The 20,243-nt window shown below is 45.4% G+C and overlaps 1 protein-coding gene across 6 annotated transcripts in view; it reads right to left on the bottom strand.

The window, feature by feature from the left end:
- The window catches only part of PCNX2 (pecanex 2), a 299,548-nt gene that overhangs the window by 46,227 nt on the left and 233,078 nt on the right, over nt 1-20,243 (bottom strand). For 5 of the 6 annotated variants that reach the window (XM_045039935.1, XM_023240399.2, XM_023240401.2 and 2 more), the window contains 2 exons: nt 17,192-17,250; nt 12,765-12,980 (listed from right to left, as the gene is read on the bottom strand). In XM_045039935.1, the coding sequence (XP_044895870.1) occupies nt 12,765-12,980; nt 17,192-17,250 (275 nt within the window). The remainder of the gene's footprint in view (nt 1-12,764; nt 12,981-17,191; nt 17,251-20,243) is intronic. The other variant, XM_023240402.2, reaches the window with a different exon arrangement.

Below are 20,243 nucleotides of genomic sequence, written 5' to 3'. Positions count from 1 at the left end.
TAAGGAAGAGGCTGTTTACCAGGAGGTCAGAGGAAATGAAGGAGAGGCCCGGCTACTACGTGAAGGGGACACATTAAAAACAGTCCCCTGCAGGGGCGCCTGGGTGGCACAGTCGGTTAAGCGTCCGACTTCAGCCAGGTCACGATCTCGCAGTCCGTGAGTTCGAGCCCTGCGTCGGGCTCTGGGCTGATGGCTCGGAGACTGGAGCCTGTTTCCGATTCTGTGTCTCCCTCTCTCTCTGCCCCTCCCCTGTTCATGCTCTGTCTCTCTCTGTCACAAAAATAAATAAACGTTGAAAAAAAAATTAAAAAAAAACCAGTCCCCTGCAGGGGCGCCTGCGTGGCTCAGTCGGTTAAGTGTCTGACTTCAGCTCAGGTCGTGATCTCACGGTTTGTGAGTTTGATCCCTGCATCAGGCTCTATGCTGACAGGGCAGAGCCTGCTTGGGATTCTCCTTCTCTCTCTCTCTCTCTCTATCTCTCTCTTTCCCTCTCCTCATACCCACTTGTGCTCTGTCTCTCTAAAATAAATAAATTAACAAAAAAACGGTTCCCTGCAGTGAGAAAGCTGCACTGAAAGAAAATGTCAGCTTGCTTTACAACATGCACAGCAAAGTCTCAACGCACAACATATTGTAAAGATTGGGCCTCCCGGCCCTCCAGTTTTCCTCCTTTATCTGATAGGAGTATTTTGAGAAACACCACTCAGCTGTCCCAAAGAATCCGACTAACTGGATTCCCCAGAAAACCGCGTGTATTATCATTATTATGTTTAGGGCTATCTGGTGACAGTGTTTTAAAATAACTTTGCTAGACATTTCTTTGTGCTGTGTTTTCATATGGCCACTGCCTTCATTGGACCTGAGTGCCAGACATTGGGCCGGCGTTTTACGTACGTGTGCAATGAGGCCACCAGGAGGGGACTGACAGGAGAGAATCAGTCCCTGGCCATGGAGTGGACTACAATTAGGCAGACATAGGTTTTAGCCAGGGCTTTTGATTCAAGCTGCAGGTGGGCTTTCAGACGCACACTCTGGGATGTGTGTGTGGACTTTATAAATTGTATTCCCTTCAGAGGTCGTAGTTAAGATCGTTACCGAATTGCCCAGGGCCACAGAAGAAGGAGAACACCAGAAAATGGTTAAAGCTGAGCTCAGAGGGGCGCCTGGGTGGCTCAGTCAGTTGAGCGGCCGACTTCGGCTCAGGTCATGATCTTGTGGTCCGTGAGTTTGAGCCCCGCATCGGGCTCTGTGCTGACAGCTCAGAGCCTGGAGCCTGTTTCGGATTCTGTGTCTCCCTCTCTCTGACCCTCCCCTGTTCATGCTCTGTCTCTCTCTGTCTCAAAAATAAATAAACATTAAAAAAAAAATTAAAAAAAAGAAAAAAAGCTGAGCTCAGAGCAGATCCCTTCCACGGACGTTTGGACCTCACGCATGCATGTCGTGTGTTGGAGACGCAAGATGTGTGAGGCAGGGCTCGGCCCCAGCCAGCTGTCCTTGAGCTTTGGAGAAGCACCCTCCTCGGCGTGCTTCTGTTAGTGGGTCACACACACGGTGACAGAGATGCCGACGGGGGAGAGAGCATCCACAACATGAAGGCTGGAAATCTAAACGATCATTGCCTCTCGCCAGTGGGTTATATCAAGGGCCGTGATGTGACCCAAAGAAATAATACAAGAGAAGGCATTTTAAAGTTTGTGAATTATTGTCATTTTCACGTAAGTCGTAGAGTGGGGTTTGTTTGTTTTTTCGGGAAAGGCATGGAGATGCCCCTCCAGCCCCTCCTCCACCCCACCCTAATTCTCCCAGACAGAATTCTGGAACAGGAGCTTAAAGGTACATCTGTCCCCAGCTATTTGCCCTAGGAGGAGGCTTCTATATCTGCTAGACTTCGCCAGATTAAATGTCTGGGAAGAAATCATCATTACAATGATTAACATGTTTATTTATAAAGCTGTCTTATTATACATCCCATTTCCTGATGGCCACACATCCATTTGATAATCACCCCCTTGAAATTAATCCAAACTTAAAGATGGAGAAATAGAGTATGAGACATGACCAAGGTCACACAGCAGAAGGAAATCAAGGAGTAGAATTGGTCTCCTGAGACACTGAGGGGTTTTAGCTCTGTATTATTTTACAGGACAATTTCTCTCCTAGTCCCCAATTCCAGGCCTTCAACAGCACTGCAGTCGACCACCTTTCAAGGATCACACAGAGAATCTAGAAGAAGTGTATTGGCCCAGGGTACAGTAGGGGGAAAATGTGTTAGAATAATTTATACATGTTTGATTTTGTGGGCACAACAGAGGTTTTTACTGTAACCATTTTATATTCCAAGGAGACTCAATTTGTTTTAAGACAGATCCATACCGATAAAATTTTTCTTATGACCTGTCCGGCCAGCTGGATTTTAAAAGCAGTGGAATACCTTTCAATGAAGCAGCATTGTTTTCTCTCAGAGAATTTTGATTTCAAAACATCATCTGCTTATGTAATGTTAATCACATTGAAAAGTGATAGCATCTCACTTACGGCACACATTAACCTGGCTATGCAGGTGTAATTTCTCCTTTTTTATATAAATAAGAACACTGGGTCTCCAAAGCAGCCTCTCCAGTGGAAGGGTCTGGCCTTTTGAATTTAAAATCTGTATTTTCCCCTTAGCATACACTGCCTAATAAGGTTTAACAGATTATGAGCAAAAGTTTCTCTGAATTTACTTTTTTCCTACCGGCCTATAGGAGAAAATGAAATGCACCCAAAAGCACTTCGTGTACACGGTCACTTATATTGGGCAGGTTTGAAGCACAGGTACGAGAAAACCTGACATACATAATCATGATCTCTGTGAATGATATGGCTTTTCTTCCATTCTTGCCCCATTTACAGGACACCAGTGCACTTGACCTTACACAGGTAAGAGTCATTCTCTCATTCATATTTCATTCTGAGTTGTATTATTGTACTTTTCTTCCACAAACTTATTTTTGAGCGTCGTTAAAACAACGCGGTGTGCCTAGGTGGCTCAGTCAGTTAAGTGTCCGACTCTTGATTTCCACTCAGGTCATGATCTTGCAGTTGTGGGTTTGAGCACCAGATCGGGCTCCACGCTGACAGTGCGGAACCTGCTTGAGATTCTCTGTTTCCCTCTCTCTCTGCCCCTCCTCCGCTGGCACTGCTTCTGTCTCTCTCAAAATAAATAAACTTAAAAAAAATATGCAGGGGGCCCCTGGGTGGCTCAGTCGTTTGAGCCTCTGACTTCTCACTCATGTCATGATCTCATGGTTGGTGGGTTTGAGCCCTGCGTTGGGCTCTGTGCTGACAGCTCAGAGCCTGGAATCTGCTTTGGGTTCTGTATCTCCCTCTCTCTCTGCCCTCCCCCCCCCCCCCCCCCCGCTCATGCTCTGTCTCTGTCTCTCTCTCAAAAATATAATAAACATTATATTTTTTTCCTAAATATGCAGACTCTTTTCATGTTCAACAGCAAAGCCTCTTTTCTTCCCAGACTTGCTATCTAGACAAGCATGGCTTTGTCTCTCTCACTCACATGTCACATAATTTGAAATGAAGAAAAATATGTGTTTAGGAATTCTGAATGGAGAACCTATTATTTTAGGGGTAAAGTTTGGAACCAAGGGATTTAATAGATTACTTGAGCCATGTAGATGTTAGAACTAAGGACTCGCTAATGACCTGAATGTTGCCATAGAGAAGAAAGAATTCTAGAGAGTTTCAAGATTAGTGGGACAGCTATGGCTCTCTGTGGCGTCGCCACTAAGGAGAAAGGTTTGGGTTGGATTAACTTTAGATAAGATTAGGTTACACAGATATTTTAAAAATGTCCCCACAGGCCAGTGATTATGGGGTGTTAGCCAGACTATGAGATGGCTGATAACATCTCACACAAACAGGAACATAAATCCCATTTTCTGATGTTTTCCAGATCTGATGGTAATGTGTGGCTACATCCTGATCACTATGCCTTTGCTTTCTACATTCATTCGGCAAGAGCCATCTGGGTTTCACAGTTGCTAAGGCAGTAGATCATTCCAGAAACTGAGCTGCTAACAGTGGTGATGCCATATTAATATTTAAGACCCCTTTCAGGTAAAACTTTTAAGTTTTAACAACCAGAGAGAATTTTTTAAAAGTTCTTTCCTTCCTTCCTTCTTGCCTCCCTCCCTCCCGTCCCTCCCAGGCAGTGTGGCCTACTTAGGGGACATCCCCATCCAGGGATGCTTACCCTCTACCACTGGTGACCGTGAAGCCTGGAGCCTCATTCTCCCAATGTTTTTTAATGTCTCAAATGGGGATAATAACACTTGCTCACGTTATAGAGAAATATTCTGGAATATACTGAGCTTGAGAGTTGAAGTGCTTAGTATGGTATCTGACAGAGAACTTGTGCTCAGGAACGCTTAGACTGCCTCTACCTTCTCACTCAACCAATATTTATTGGGCATCCTACGTGAGCCAGTCAACACACGGGGGAGGGCCATGAATAAGGCAAGGAGTTTCAGCCTTTGAGAGTCTCACCATCTAGCAGAAATTGGTTCAAACAATATTTCACAGCCTGCATGAATGAAGAGCTGCATGTATCAATTTTGCAAGAATACTGAAAATAAGCTTTGGTTTTTCAATTACCACTTATGATTTTAATTACCAGGAGACATTTATTGACCATCTACCACATGTGGCCACATGTCTACACATCATGGTAACGTCCTGATCCCCAAGATTCATGACCTATACATACAAACACCTAAAAACAAACAGAATTTTCATCACGACTTTGCTCCAGATAAGAGGACAGAGTAATCTATACTATTGGTTGTGTTTTGCATGAGCTACTGTATGAGCAAACACCAGAAGGATGTGATACCATGGGAATGTGCATACAAAATATAAAATATATTCAAATGCCATATCACTCACTAAAAAGAAATACTGAAAAAAATAGTAATTTGACAGAAAACTGTAGTTAGGCAACTAATAGAAAAGGTAAGTGTCCACATAACATCATGTATTTCTAATACCATTTTTCTAGGGCTTCCCAAAAACCCACTTTATCAAATGACACTTAAATATTTCCTAAGACGCCCCGTAAGAAGATTTCTGGAAAAATCTGGCTCTTGCTGTGATAAAAATGTAGCAATCCTATACTAATGAGGATAATGAAAGCTGCACGCATAACTAAATTTCATCTCAGCAGCCTCGAAACTTCCCATGCATGTGACCCAGTCTTAGATGATAGGATCCGCTTCATCACCCTTGAGAGAATGTGCCTTTACGACAGTTTGTGTCATTTGCCATGGGGAACCCAGGACCCCCCGTAGCCTGATTTCCATAGTACTGTGTAAATCACATTTTCTGACCTGATCTTAACTCCCACCCAACTCCCACCCAGGCCACAAACTCTTGAGATCTTTTCGCTGTGCCCTCGGGAACTCACTATCTATTCCTCAACTTCTCTGAATGTTCTCTTCTCCTTCGTGCCCTATTGGAAAGCTAGCTCTCCCTGCCCTCTAGTGGGGATGACTGTTCTCCTGCACTCCTCTCGCTCCTGGGTCTGAGCAGGTGGAGGATGTCCTCTTGCTTCTCAGTGGTGCTGTCTCTGTCTACCCCACACCATTCTCCTTCGTTGCCTTCTTCCATGACCCTCTAGGTCACTCCGAGTCCTTGAGTGGGGATTCTGGCTCGGGGTCACTGTCACTCTCCAGCACACTTCTGACCACTCTTGAGACTGCAGTATCCTGGCCCCTGACTCCCACTCCTCTAATGATCGCATTCACTCAACCTCAGCCACTCACTCCCATGGCCGTGATCTTAGACTATAATCACCAAAGACTGTTTGCCTTCGATAAATGTTCGTTTCAAACATCCTACTCTTCCGCAACCACCTCCTATCTCTCCAGCTTATTTTCCTCTAATATCACAACTTCTACAACTCTGACACCTTTCTGAGATCCAGAAAGCCCTTCACCAGGTCCTGTTTCCCACCCCTCTCCCACCCTTGCCTGTTTATCTCTTAGCCTGCATTACATGGCCAGGCACTGCAGACATTGTCACACCCTTTCATACACTGTCAGTTTCCTTGTCTTCGTTTTACTTGCTGGCACTCAGTCAACTCAGTCTCAGTCCTGATGAAGGCCAACTCTACTGCTCTATACATGCACCCATGAAGCTGAATGTGGCTTAGAAAAAAAAAAAAAAACACGAGCAACTACAACAGGTCTTTCCTGAAAATCATGACCCCTCACCTCAAGTGGGCTCTTCATACAGGCCAACTGTATTTCCCCACTCCATCCATCCTTCCATCTGTCGACCCATCTCTTACGTGCATCTGGGCCATATGTTCTCTCTCCTCTCCTGTTACTCTAGATGTGCTAGCATGGGTTCCATCCTCTCAGCCCTGGGGATTCTATCACTTGCCATCAGAGCAAGCTCCCCTCTTCCCTTAGCCTGAAATCCCTCCACTCTGCTTCACTGTTGTGGTGGTGTTTCTGACGCCCAATCCTATCGCTAGCCGGTGCATGAATGCTCAGGCATGTCAAACTCCCCTGTGAGGCACCGTGTTAGCAAGAAGTCAACAACTGCTCATCCTCCCTCTTGACACCAGCCATGGTCTCAAGCCTGGGATGCCCGCCAACAGCACCTGCTCCCTGGGAGAGACTTATACTCTGACTCTAGCAGAGAGGAGAGGTTCAGATTTCCCCCGAGTGTATCATATGGTATAAGTATTTTGCATCTCCTGACTTGATGGGCTGTCAGAGCTGGAAAGACACTAGGAACTTAGAAATCACACGGAGGCTCTGATAATGGAGTCAAAAATTGGAGAGGCCAAGTTATTTGTGATGCTCTGTTAAATATCCTGAGATAAAGTGGGGTTTTTAAGTTGCTTTTTTTTTTTGCAACCAGAAAAATAATGTGGAGCTTCTGAAAGGATGTGCCAGCGATTGAAGGCATTCTACCCCACTTTACTGAGTGTTTTACAAACTAAATAAGCATTACAGTGCAAATCCAAACAAATATCCCAAAGGAAAAAGGAAAGAAGAAGGTAAAAGGGTCAGGCAGAAAGAGACATTCTGGTTAAGAGATAGAGAGCCACGGGGTTTGCCTAGTTCCAGCACTAACTAGCTGTGAGCCTGCAGATAGCATTCATCTTCTGGAGCCTGGCTTTCCCACTATTAAGTGGGAGGAAGCAATGGGACTGTGGCCATTCTGAGGGTGGATGTCACCTTCACAGGCCAGTGCTCTCTCCCTAGCTCGGAGCTCACATGCATCTCCTAAAAGACTCCCTCCAGTGCCTTTTTCTTTTGGCTCCTCCTCCTGGTTCTTCCCCTCATCAGACAGTATCTTTACGTCACCTGACTTATTTTGTTTGGAACACTGTGACTCCTCCTTCATTTTTCTCCCCTTCTAACAGAAATGGGTGAACCCGTCAGCCTGGGTCACCTGGATGGCTAAAGGAGAACAGAAACGGATTGAATAGATTATCAACCCTCACTTTTCCCTTTTTGTGTCCACCTACTTGAATGATGGTTAAATGGGACTTAAAGTCTGATAGATTCCATTTCTTTTGAAAAATCTTGAACACGGTGCCCCTCACGCTGTTGGCTTTCTAAAGTGCATTACCTGTTACCTTGACTTTGATTTAAAGCCAATGATTAATCTGTCAAGTCTTGAATGGTTTCCTGAGAGGCTCCCTGGTTGGGTAGATGCAAATAATACTCATAAACCTGAAAGCAGCAGAGGCACCACTACCTTGTTTCTGTAAGAACAAGAAAAGAATTTACTTCTATTCTCAGATGCATGAGCCAAAAAGAGTTGGATAGAAAAATGTGGCTTCCTTATTTGTATTCTTGATTTGAATCGATTTCAATCATTCCCTATGGTACCAGCCAACAGAAATAGAATGCGCCATGGACCTTAATTATTCTCTTGGGCTACCCTGGATCTAAACCTCTGTCTTATGTTTGGAAAATTACCCAATACACCAGACTGGCTCACTGTTCACCAAGTGTTTTTACTTTTTCTCCTGGGTACTCAGCTAGACATATCCTGACTTCTCTTACAGCTATGTCACTTCTAAGCAATAGGATGTGGGAGCAAATGATATATTCCAGATTTAGACCTGTCCCACAGCAGTCTTCCAGGCAATCCTCCACTGTCTGCCAGCTTGATATTGAAGCCCAGAGTGACCTCAAAAGTGATGCGTTGGGGAACAGGCAGAGCTTCTATTAGCCAGGACCCTTGATGGTGCAGAAGGGAAGCACCCCGGACCCCTACCAGCTCTGCTCACTGATCGGACCCTATGTGAGTACAACAGAGGCATCTACTGTGTCAGCCACTGAGATGCGGGGCTTAACCATGACAGCTGCTAGCATGACTTCAACCAATGTACTCATATGATGAGTCTTGGTGAGAGGCAGTGACCATCTCCCCTCTAAGAACTGAGAACTTAGACACTCTCTTTCCCAGCCTCCCTTGCATCTAGAGGGGGGTGCATATGGTCCCAGCTTCACCCATCAGATGTACCCCAGATTTTGACTAATGAGCTGGTGACACAAAGAAGCTGGCTCAGGGGACATATTCATCCACATTTGGGGGACAGAAGCCATAGCTACAGTAGCATCCAGCATCTGGGGTCATGGTGTCGATAAAATAAGGGGAGTGCCCGGATCCCCCAGCCAAGATGTGACTGCTTCGTGGGATCAGCACTGTGGTGTGATTTTAGACATGGCTCCTGACCTACAGCCACCAAGCCTGCTTCTCCAGGCTTCTCAGAAAGTCTGTGCCCTGTGTAATATCTTTCAATAAACCCTTCTCCCAGTTGAGTTAGCTGGAGTTGATTTCTGTTGCTTGCAACTAAAAACTCCTAGTGATACAAATGCATCCTCTGCAGTGAGAAACAGACAGGTGGATCTCTTGCTCCCTGGCTGTGGGAGGTTACCTTCCTCTTCCTCCGGGGTGCATTATTCATTTCCTGAGAGTCAGTCCGTGACATGAGCGGCTCACGTCTCCACTAAGAGCTGCAGTGTGCTTCCGAAAGGAGAACCAGTACAGCTGTATTCGGACTGCCCGGGTTGTACTGAAGTAGGTCAAATTTGACCCAAATAAAGCCTGCTACTTAGGAAAATAGGGAATTGGAAGAAAAAAAAGGAAATACTGAAGGGATGTCTTAGAAAAATACTCAAGGAGGAGAAAGAAAACAAGGTCTTCCCTGGGAATACTGTAGCATACATTGCAAAGAGATATAAAAGAGAAGAGTCATTTTAGGTCAACTGGATTCCTCCTGCAACTAAAGCATAACTTTGATTCTGTCATGCTCTCTTAATAGTGCTGTGTTCCAGACTACAGTATAACTAGGTCAAAGAAAATGTATTGTACAGCAGAGAGGGGTATTGGGGCAGATTAACTGGTAATTTGTTCTCAAGACATTATTATACTTAGGCCATTATTATAGGCAGGTTGCATTTCATCTGTGGTTGGCAAGAAGACAAATCACCTAGGGAGACACTCTTGGGCAGCCTCACCTAACACAATGGCCTCTGTCTCATGCTCGACCACATATGGCGGCTCTGAGCCTCCTTCTGTATTTCCTCTGAAGTAGTTTCAGGAGTCTGGTGTGTTATTCTGAGATTGGCCCCCAGTGACTCATCCAACGTGTTAGGGCCACATGTATTGGAGCTGTTCTTGGGGATGGCTTTGGCCAACAGAACATGATGGCAGTGACGTACTGCCTGTCCCAAAGACTGGGCCATAAGGGGCCTCGCAGACACCCAGACCACACTTGGTCCAGCCCACCCGTCACTGAGCAGCACCTGGAGGACAGCCAGGGGGCCAGAGCTGGTAGCCTGATCTGGATGTGGCACCTTGGACCTTCCAGCCTGGTTCATCTTCTGGCTGAATGCAGCCGTACGAGTAACCCAGCGTGAGAGTGACAGAACTACCAGCCACCCTCACAACCGTGAGAAAGAAGACATCCTTGTCGTCTGAAACCATTAAGTCTTGCGGCAGTTGGTTACACCCTCAAAAACGACATGAGGTGAAGCCCAAACATTCAGGGTGGTGGATCAAGAAGCACGCCCATTTGCGACACGTGGGGGGAGCAGACAAAGTGCTACATGCTTCTAAAGTCCAGTTGACTTTGAAGCCCTTAAACTCAAACATCAGGTCAGTTTGCCAAAAGAAGCTGCAAGCTGCATGGAACTTGTAATAGAGACTATTAACTCAGGTTCAACTAGGTGAACTTGAAAAATCCTTCCTTTGAAGTCCAGGAAAACCCAAAAGCTCTCACTAGAGACAAGTCTGTTGCATGACGGTACAGAGACAATTTCCACCACCTCCTGTGGCATTTTCTGGCGTTTGTGTAAAATTTCAGGGACACACTGCTTCTCTGTTTGTTCTGCAGAATCTGATCACTACTCCCTCGGCCCCATAACCTTTTCCAAAATAAGCTCCCTGAATTAGATTCCTCAAGTTTTTAAGGATGCACAGAAAACGTGCCTCAACCACAGAACCCACCACTCTAAAAAAAAAAAAAAAAAGTCTTTGGTACAAATTTGTATAGGAAAACTAATGCTTAGAACCAAAAGACTTGGTTAAAGGATTAGGTAATTGTGTTAAAGATGTAAAATAATGGCACTTTGTTCTTGGCTATAAGGTATCTTTTCATCACTCGGAAGTTCTGGATGGTGGTAACCTGGCTCCTACTCACCTTTCCAGCATTATCTGGGACCCCTTTCTCCCAAACCATCTGGAAACCACATCTGGCTATTTTGTGCCTCTTTATCATCGCACCTCTGCCTGCCTCTCCCTTCCAACTACAGCCTCTCCTCTGCTGACCCCAACTCCAGTCTGATCCCAGTGCTGGTCCCCACAGCGCCCCATGCACAGAGCTGCCACGACACTCAAATCCCTGGACGGTGGCCGCTCAGGATGAGTCTCTAGTCAGTAAGGCTCCGAGCTGCTTAAGGTGGGGCCCTTCATTTCTGTAGTCATGGCATCTAGCCTGGCCCTTGGTAAATGTCTCCTGAATGAACAGAAGGCTCACATGTCCCATTAGCTACTTGAGAAATTCACTTAGGTGAATCATGAGCATTTAAAAAATAAATATCCTAAGGCTGGGGCGCCTGGGTGGCGCAGTCGGTTAAGCATCCGACTTCAGCCAGGTCACGATCTCGCGGTCCGTGAGTTCGAGCCCCGCGTCGGGCTCTGGGCTGATGGCTCAGAGCCTGGAGCCTGTTTCCGATTCTGTGTCTCCCTCTCTCTCTGCCCCTCCCCCGTTCATGCTCTGTCTCTCTCTGTCCCAAAAATAAATAAACGTTGAAAAAAAAAATTAAAAAATAAATATCCAAAATGGAGCTCTCAATTACACTCCCAAACCCAAAAGTCCTGTTCTTCATTTAGGTTTCCCAGTCTCCGTAAATGCGCCTCTGTCCACCCAGGCACTCAAGCTGGAACCCGGGGAGCGGGCTGAGCCTCCTTTCCCCGGACCCCCCAACACTGAGTCCAGCCCTTTCCACCCCCAAATCGCCCTGAGCTCCTCTGTCTCCAACTTCTTCTCCTGGCTGGGTGACAAGACACTCTTCAATGGCCTTCCTGTTTCTGCTTTTGCCCCCCCTGGAGGACAGTCTGCACACAGCTACCAGAACAATCTCCTAAAGCGTGAATTAGGTCGGCGGTCCCATTTCCTTCCTTCGTCGTGCTTCCACTAGTTGTGATTAGTCTGCTCATCTGTTTCCTCGTTCGCTTTCCACATCTCCCACTGAAGGTAAACATCGCAAGGGCAAGAGTCCTTCAGGTCACGGACCCGTTGCATCTCCAGCATTAGAACTTGGCCTGACACGGAGGAGGCGTCAGAAAGACATGCATTGGATGAGGGGGGTGAACAAAGGACACAGGAGGCAGAGACATGAACACAGGGGTTATGCTAATTGCTACACACTCCACCGCACAGCTCCAGCGTCAGATTAATGGACAAACTGGGGTCGCACTTTCCAGATCAGGTCAGCTCATTAACCACAAAGCAGTAAGCATCCACATAGAGCCCTCATATACATGATCTCATTGAAGTCACACAACTTTATAGAGGCAGCCATCCTTCTTCTTATCGTTTGGCAGTGGAAAAGGAAAGTTCAGGCACCGAAAGATGGTCCACTACAGATCACAACCCGGAAACCCACAGAACCAGGTTCTGTTTCTGGCTGACTCCACACGGAACCCATGCATGTTCTGCGGCCTCCCGTCACTTGTGAGTTTCTTTCCAGAAAAATTTAAACCAAAGATCTCACTTGCCATTCCAAAGGTTTACACCAGATGACATGTTTCACTTCATTATTCTCTCAGATGACTGGGATTTATTTATATCAGAATACATAAATAAAGGCAGTTGGAACCAGTTCCCTAATTCTCAACCTGTAAGACAGGCACTAACTTCTTCCTCTTTCATGGTGACTTTTTAAGTTTGTTTGTTTGTTTATTTGTTTATTTTGAGAGAGACAGAGAGAATGCAAGCAGGAGAGGGGCCGAGAGAGAGGGAGAATTCCAAGCAGTCTCCACACATGGTAAGCACAGAGCCTGACGTGGGGCTCGAACCCATGTAACCGTGAGATGGTGACTTGAGCCAAAATCAAGAGTCGGCTGCTCAAGCGACTGAGCCACCTGGCACCCCCATGGTGACCTCTTATTAAAGCTTTGCACAATAATAAGTTTAGGCAACCGTCTTCCGACAGCTTCCACAGTGAGGAGATTCTTACCTCGAAATTCCAGTCCTCGAAGTTGAAAGGTGACAAGACCATTTCCGATTTCAATCAGGTGAACAAAAGCGTTGAGGTAGTCTGAAGCCAAAATAAAGCAATCGCCAGAGCTGTAGTTACCCCATCGACCGAGAACTAAGTCTCCACAGAGGGACTCCTGCAGGGCCCTTGTCAGGTGCTCATAAAAGATGGAATTAAGATTATTGTCATCATTCCCTAAAGGGAGAACAAGAAATATAATCAGTGGGTACTTACTTCTATCAGACCTAGGAATCAGTGAGCTGTCATTTGATTAAGGGTAAATCAGGCTTTTTAGATACTTTGCCCGTTTTTGTCAATTTTGCGAGACCCTCTTATTTTTTCCCTTTATTTTCCTTCCGGGCAATCTCACCTACACAAATGCATTAAGATCACTGTCGGAATGCAGATGATTGACAGATTCACACCTCCAGCTGAGGTCTCTTGTCTATGCACTAGACCTGTCCCACGTGCTTACTGGACATCTGTTTCCGTGTGTCTCCAATGCTCCTCACCTTCCACGGGCCCAAGTCAGGCCCCCTTCTGTTGCCCGTCTCAGTAAATGAGACCACCACCCGGTCAGCCATCACCCAGGGATCTCCGTTCCCACTCCTTCACACCCCAGCCTCTCAATCTTACTTTCTTCAAATAGTGTTTTTTTCCCTAAGTTTATTTCTTCATTTTGAGGGAGGTGCAGAGAGAGGGAGAGACAGAATCCCAAGCAGGCTCTGAGCCGTCGCCACGGAGCCCAACGCAGGGCTCAAACCCACAAACCGTGAGCTCCTGACCCGAGCTAAGATCAAGAGTCGGATGCTCAACCAACTGCGCCACCCAAGCACCTCACTGCAAATAGTTTTTGCATCTTTCCACCTCTCTCCATTTGCATCACCCCTACCCTATTGCAAAGCTACATTATTTCTCAAGCGGACAGGCACGCTAGTCATATGACTCGCCAGTGTATCTTCACTGGGACCTGCCACCCGGTCTATTCTCTACACCACAGCCAGAATGAGCTCTTCAAGTCGAGAAGCTGAATGTGCTACTTAGGACCCCTCCACCCCATAACTTAAGGACCTTAGTGGTTCCCCAATGCCCTTAAGATGGAAACAAGGCTTCTTCTCACTGCCTATACCGGGCTCCCATATAATTTAGCATTCCCAGGTATCTTTAAAGCGAGGACAGTCACTGGTATAAGCCAGGAGCAAACCTAGGACATATGGGCACACGAGAGGCACGTGGGATCTGCTTCCTACTTCAATCTCCTTCTTCACTTCACACAAACTTCCTCCTCCCTTCTCCCTTATGCTCAGCACTGAACTTCCTTCAGTAGAGTCCCTTGTCCCTTTCCAGCCTGGGCCTTTGTAGATTCCGATCTCTCCGCCTAGGTGTGTCTTTCTTTGCTCTCTGGCTTTTTAACACTTACTATTCTTCAGATCTTCTCTCAATCACCACCTCCGGGAAGCCCCCACCGACCACTTCGCTGGGCCAAACCCCCTACGATGGGCTTTCAGCACTATGGTCTTCTGCTCGGTAGCACTTGTCACCAATGGAATCTGACTTCTGGTGTTTGTGTGTGTATGTGGATACGGTCACTTGATTCACATCTGATTTCTCCAGTGAGGTGGAGAAAGCGAAGTGAAGAAGACATGAGCTCTAGATTTCGGCTCAGGTCATGATCTCATGGTTTGTGAGTTCGAGCCCCACATCAGGCTGACAGTGTGGAGCCTGCTTAGGATTCTTTCTCTCTCTCTGTCTGTCTCTAAGTAAATAAATACACTTTAAAAAAGAAGAAGACATGAAGTGAAGGAAGACAGATCCATGTCTGAATTTGCTTATTTTTGTGTCCCAATATTGGCGAAGTGCTATCGTGCAATAGGGATCAGCTAAATAATCTGTTGAATGATGGACAGCTTCTTTAAAAAAATTTTGTTTTTAAGAACACACCTGTCAAGTGACTCCAAGGGCTTTTGGAAATCAAAGTCACTGAGGAATCATTTACAGACAATAAACACCATCAATTTACATGCACACACATACACACACACACACATACATATATATACATACACATATATATTCTATAATATAAACGATTACTGCTAGTATTATATCTTATATACTGATACATTTTTACACATTATATACACATAGATATATTAACACAATTTATTATTCTTAAATTATATACATATATATAAAACTCAGCTTTACTGAGGAATAACTTCTATAGAGTAAAATTTATCTTTTTTAGTGTGTAATCCTATGAGACTTAATAAATGCACAGGCACGGAACCACCAAGGAGAATCATGCATTTGGGATTCCTCCACGTTGTCGTTCAGAGCAGCGATCTGTTCTGGTTCAGTGTTGAGTAGTATTCCGTGGTATGCATCTACTAAGGCTTGTGCATCCATTCATCAGTTGGAGGACCCTTGGCTTATTTCCAGTTTGGGGGGATTATGAGCAAATCCCCCCAAAATATTCATGAGTGGAAGTTTATGTGAACACAAGTTTTTGTTTCTCTTGGGTAAAATACCCAGGAGCGGGGCCGCGGTTCTCAGAGCGGCTGCACCATGTTTGTATCGGCCCCCACCCCCGCAGTGATTGGCGTTCTAATTGTTCTGCACCCTTGCCGTGACTCGCCATTGTCAGCTGTAGCTTGTGGCTTGTTTAATTTTAGTCATTCTAATTGGGTGGATGAAGACTCCCAGAGAGGAGTGAAGGAAGGCTACAGGAAAGAAGGAATGATGAAATGTTGGGGGGGGGGGCGTGTGGAATTGGGGTTTCATGGTGTATTTCCTTTCATCTCCCGTTCACTCCCTCTATCAGATCTCTCATGATGAAGGAGAGAAACTTGTTCAAGATTCAGCAGTATCTCATGTTTGGGAGTAGATTCTGGCTCTGGAAAGTCAGGAAAGCAGAGTTGCCCCACAGAGGAAATGCCTAAAAGCAAAACTTAACGCTCCCTTCTAGATCGTCTACTAGAGTGGAGGCAGAGTTAGAGAAGTTCAAGATACAGACTGCAGAGCTGAACAGAGCTCCCAGCTCCATACCCAGGGGAAAGGAAATGTGATTGGGGGCACAGGAAGATGAAGATTGGCCCCAAGTGTACCCCTACAAGGAAGAGCTGATCCACCTGTAAGAAATCTATAAGGTAACACCATCAAATTATGACTATCCTTGCTGGGCATTCATGACTGTTAAAGGCCGAATTGAAATTAGTGCATTTATAACCTAATTATGATTAATGGAGAGGAATAAACTATTCTGTGGGCTGAGTCATGTCATGTAATCTAATGAGGTATCAGTATGCTTAATCTTCTATGCAGATTAAGCCTGCCTGACCTGAGAGTCTATTCATTTTCAGTGATGAATCAGCATGCAACCCGAGACACTAATTAGAGATTTTTTTTGAGTCTCTGCCACTTTTAAAGGAAAGGCCTGAATGAGAGAATTAACTTTTGCTTAATTGTTCAAACTGTTTGATATTGAAAGAAAACAAAACAATTTAAACCACTAAAGTGGAGATCTTTTTAGAACACCTTGACCACACATCTGCATAATTTGATTAAAATGAGACAGCCATTGTGAATAACTAGAGGCATGATGCACTTGTGAAACCATCCATAGGCCTAATAGCAATGGCCCTGCCAGGTCATAGAGTCCCACAGATGCGCATCAGAGATATTTGTAGCCCACCCACCCCCACCAAGCCGTACAGACAAGTTGAACTTTAGGTCAACAAAACATAAACTTCTCTCTCCAGGTATTTTCAAATTTCAAATTACAATTTCAAATGAATCGTGTACATGCAGGTCAAATATAGATCATGGCATCATACAATTCTTCCTGGACAAAATGTTTGCCAGACGGGAGAGAGTTCTGAGGTGAGGAGAAAGGTAGAATGGTTCAAAAAGAAATAGATTACAGAAAGGAAAAAGCAACACAATTTCCTAGCAGGTAAATCCTTCCGTAGCTTTCGTGTTGAACAAAGTTTCTGAAAACTTCGGAATCTTAGGTCCTGGAATGGTTTGCCTTGGAGGATATCACAATGCTGATGGTTTTCCTGAGAATTTTTGGCTACAAGACCAATAGCAAGGTTTAGAGTCTGTATTTGACTTTTGTCACACACGAACTAAAGTGTCTTAATTGACAGAGTCACTCAATACCAGACAGGTACCAAATCGGTTCTAAATGATGGAGAGGAGCATTTCCAAACCAAATCAGGATGCTTGGTCCGTCTACTTGTATAGTTTTATCTTTCCAGGCAGCATATTTACCAGGACCTACCTTACCTCCACAATGATTACAAAGAGTGAGGAGTCATCCCCCCTGTTTGGACTGAAGGAATCCATCTATGTAACAGAATAAATACATCGTTTAAAAAGAGAGAAAGAAGGTATCTTCTTACCTGGATCCTTTTCAATTTGGACCACGAGTCTCGTGTTGGAGTTATCCACACGCCGTGTGCTAGAAGGGACCACAGAAGGGCCAAAAGTCATGGTGAGGTCACTACAAATGGGAGTCGGTCTACAGAACTGGCTGTGTGGTGGGGAATGTAGGGGTCACGGAACTCACCTGTTAGGGTGATTGCTTGAATGTGACAGTGCTGCAGGGAGGGAGCGGGCTCTCGTAATAAAGAAGGGAAAAGTACAAGAAACACGCGGAGGGGAGAGACGATAACATCTCAGGACTGGGAGACTGGCCTTGCGCCTTCTCAGTGTTGAGCACCAGATCCATAAAATAGAAGCAAGCCCTTGGACTGCCAACGGAGTGTCACTCGCTTTCTGAATTTGAAAGCAGCGCACACACAGGCATCTTTCTTTTCAAGTTGGTCCCAGAAAATTGTGGGAGGTAGTCAGTGTCTCCACCACCTGCTTGCAAGAGCTGGGCGCATTCTTATGGGCCTTTCTCAGGTCCAACCACAAGAATAAACTCAGCTCTTACAAGCTTGGAAGAAGACATATTGCCGGTAGCTATGGCAACTAATGGCCATCAGAACCAGATTTAAATCTCTTCCGTTATGACAGCTCCTCCGTTCACAGCTTTTGTAAGCCAGCCAACCCATGTGACCCTTTGCTCCTGAAAGCCAGCCAGCGAGGGATGGACTCACTGCAGACTTTTCACCGATCAACAACTGTCCCCATGTAACTCCTGTGCGGATGGCACCAACCCACTTCTGACTCTAAAAGCCCAGTCTGCCGTGCTCAGAGAGACTGTGTCTGACCTGCTTTGTCTTTTTATTCTAGGTATTCACTGGTGGTCTCATCATCCTTTGAAAGATGAAACAAGAGACTGACATCAGCCACGTGAACTTGGATATTTAACTGTTCATGATGTACAAAAATGACAATTTCATATGGTTAAACCTGAGCCATTAAGAAGGGCTTTCACTAGAAATATATCACTGAACACAGGCTTACGGACAAGTTTGAACATAATGAGGGTTCTGCTAACATGTGTGAAAAAACTGATCTTTAGCATGGCTGGCCCCTGCTTTTGCTGTCGCTCTGCCCTTTGCTTTGTCTGTTGCAACCATGCTAACCTTTTTCTATGTCTTCAGCATGCCCTGACTTCCTATTCCTGTCACCCTGCCCTCCCTTGCATCCTCTGCAGCTGTTGTGTCCTCCACCTGGGAGTCTTTTCTGACCCGCCCACTTTCCTCCCAGACTCCTCTGGTGCTGCGAGTCCGGCCCAAGTATTGCTCTCTGAGAAGTCTTCTCGACCCCTGCTCTAGGTGAGACTCGTGTGTCATATGCTCCTTCACACATCGTACCTCTCCTTCGGGGCACCTGTCATGGTTAATGTTACTAACAATGATGACAGCTAACATTTCCGTAACGCTTCCTTGTGTAAGTACTTTACATGCAGTAACTCATATGCTCACGACTACCCTCATAGGTAGGTACCGTGATTATATCCGTTCCCTCTGAGGAGGAACCCGAGACTCCGTGCCCAAGGTCACAGAGCTAATATGCGATAGAACCTGGATGTGAACCCAGGTGGGCTGGCTCTACCACATCATACATTTCTTTGTGTGATGATTTGATAATAGTGGCCTCTTATGGCCAGACCCTAAGTAGCACGAGGACACACGTTTGCTTACCGCTGGCACGAATGAATGAAGAGTCCGAACTAATGCTGTTTTTAAAGTTATGTTTTCCTCTCATGACTCCTGCTAAGAAAGGAGACTAGCTGCCACTAGATTATATTTAAACATGATCGCTGACATCCCGAGGATGGTTTAACACAGGGCAAACACTTGTTAAGTAATCGTGGTTAAGAAGAAACCTCAGAATACAGACTTCGGCTGTGAACGTGTCTCTTGGGAATCAGAACAGATACAAAATACTTAGACGGAACTAAGAAAAACTTTTCCTCGTATGTCTCAGATATTCGAGAACCATCTAGGCACGATCCTGCTCGAGCTTTGTGGGATAGATTCTACACATGGGTTGGGGAGAAAAAAATATTCTGCTGCATCTCAAAAAGGCTGTTAACCCCACCACCCTGTTCTATTACTGCTTTGGTTCTCCTTCCAAATACCCTTAGATCAGCATTGAAAGTAAAAGAGCCCAGGGTGGCGAAAAAATAAAGCAAACAACCAAATTCTCTCTAATGAAGGCCCAAATCCCATGTCGGCAGAGTTAGTCCCTAAATGGAATTTTAATTTCACCTGAAGACCTAGGACAAATGGAATTTTCAGCAGCAGAATAAACAATTTTTAAAGTGGGACTGAGCCAAAAGAAAGTCATTTACCAAACTCCTTAGGGAATTAAAACACCTTCTAAAACTATGTTAACTGGAAAGCTATCTTTTCAAAAGGCTACAGAACGCAGAGTGCTAAATTCCGATCTGCAATAACTACGCTAAGCTGCCTGTGGACCCCAGGGCCTCTGACTCTCCACCAGACTCTCTCAGAAGGTGAACTGTCAGCCATAGTGGGTAATTTGAGCTTTTCTCCAGTGCTTTCCTCCTGCACATTTGGTGCTTACCACTCAAAGGTGCTAATTAGCTCAGTAATTGGATTTCTGCCTTAACTGTCCAATTGCATAAACATCAATTCTGTTGCTTAAAGAGAAAACGGGGGCTTGTATCTCACGCCCCAATCTCAAGGGGAGTACAGTATGCTGGTACATGTTATGTGTGCATCTGCACATACTCTTTCTAGCAACTGCCTGGCGAGTCCCTGTTCATTGCTAGGCAACATCGTCCTAAGGGCCACAGGCCAAGAGTCTAGCAACAGGCCTTTCCAGATAGGGTGACTAACTCTGAAGCCTCTTCCCTTCTGTTAATACGGAATGCAGATAACAAAGCTAGTTTCCTCCCTTCAAATTTTCCTTTCTCACCTCCCGATGTGTCTCCCTGAGTCAAGCACCTTCTCTCCTATACGGTTTCACCCGAGGCACTTAAATAATTTAACAGCAATTTAATTATATTGCTTCAAATTCCCATTTGTCAGC

Source organism: Felis catus, chromosome D2, assembly GCF_018350175.1.
Source record: "Felis catus isolate Fca126 chromosome D2, F.catus_Fca126_mat1.0, whole genome shotgun sequence".
NCBI lineage: Eukaryota > Metazoa > Chordata > Mammalia > Carnivora > Felidae > Felis > Felis catus.
This window is presented reverse-complemented; position numbering and strand designations above follow the sequence as displayed.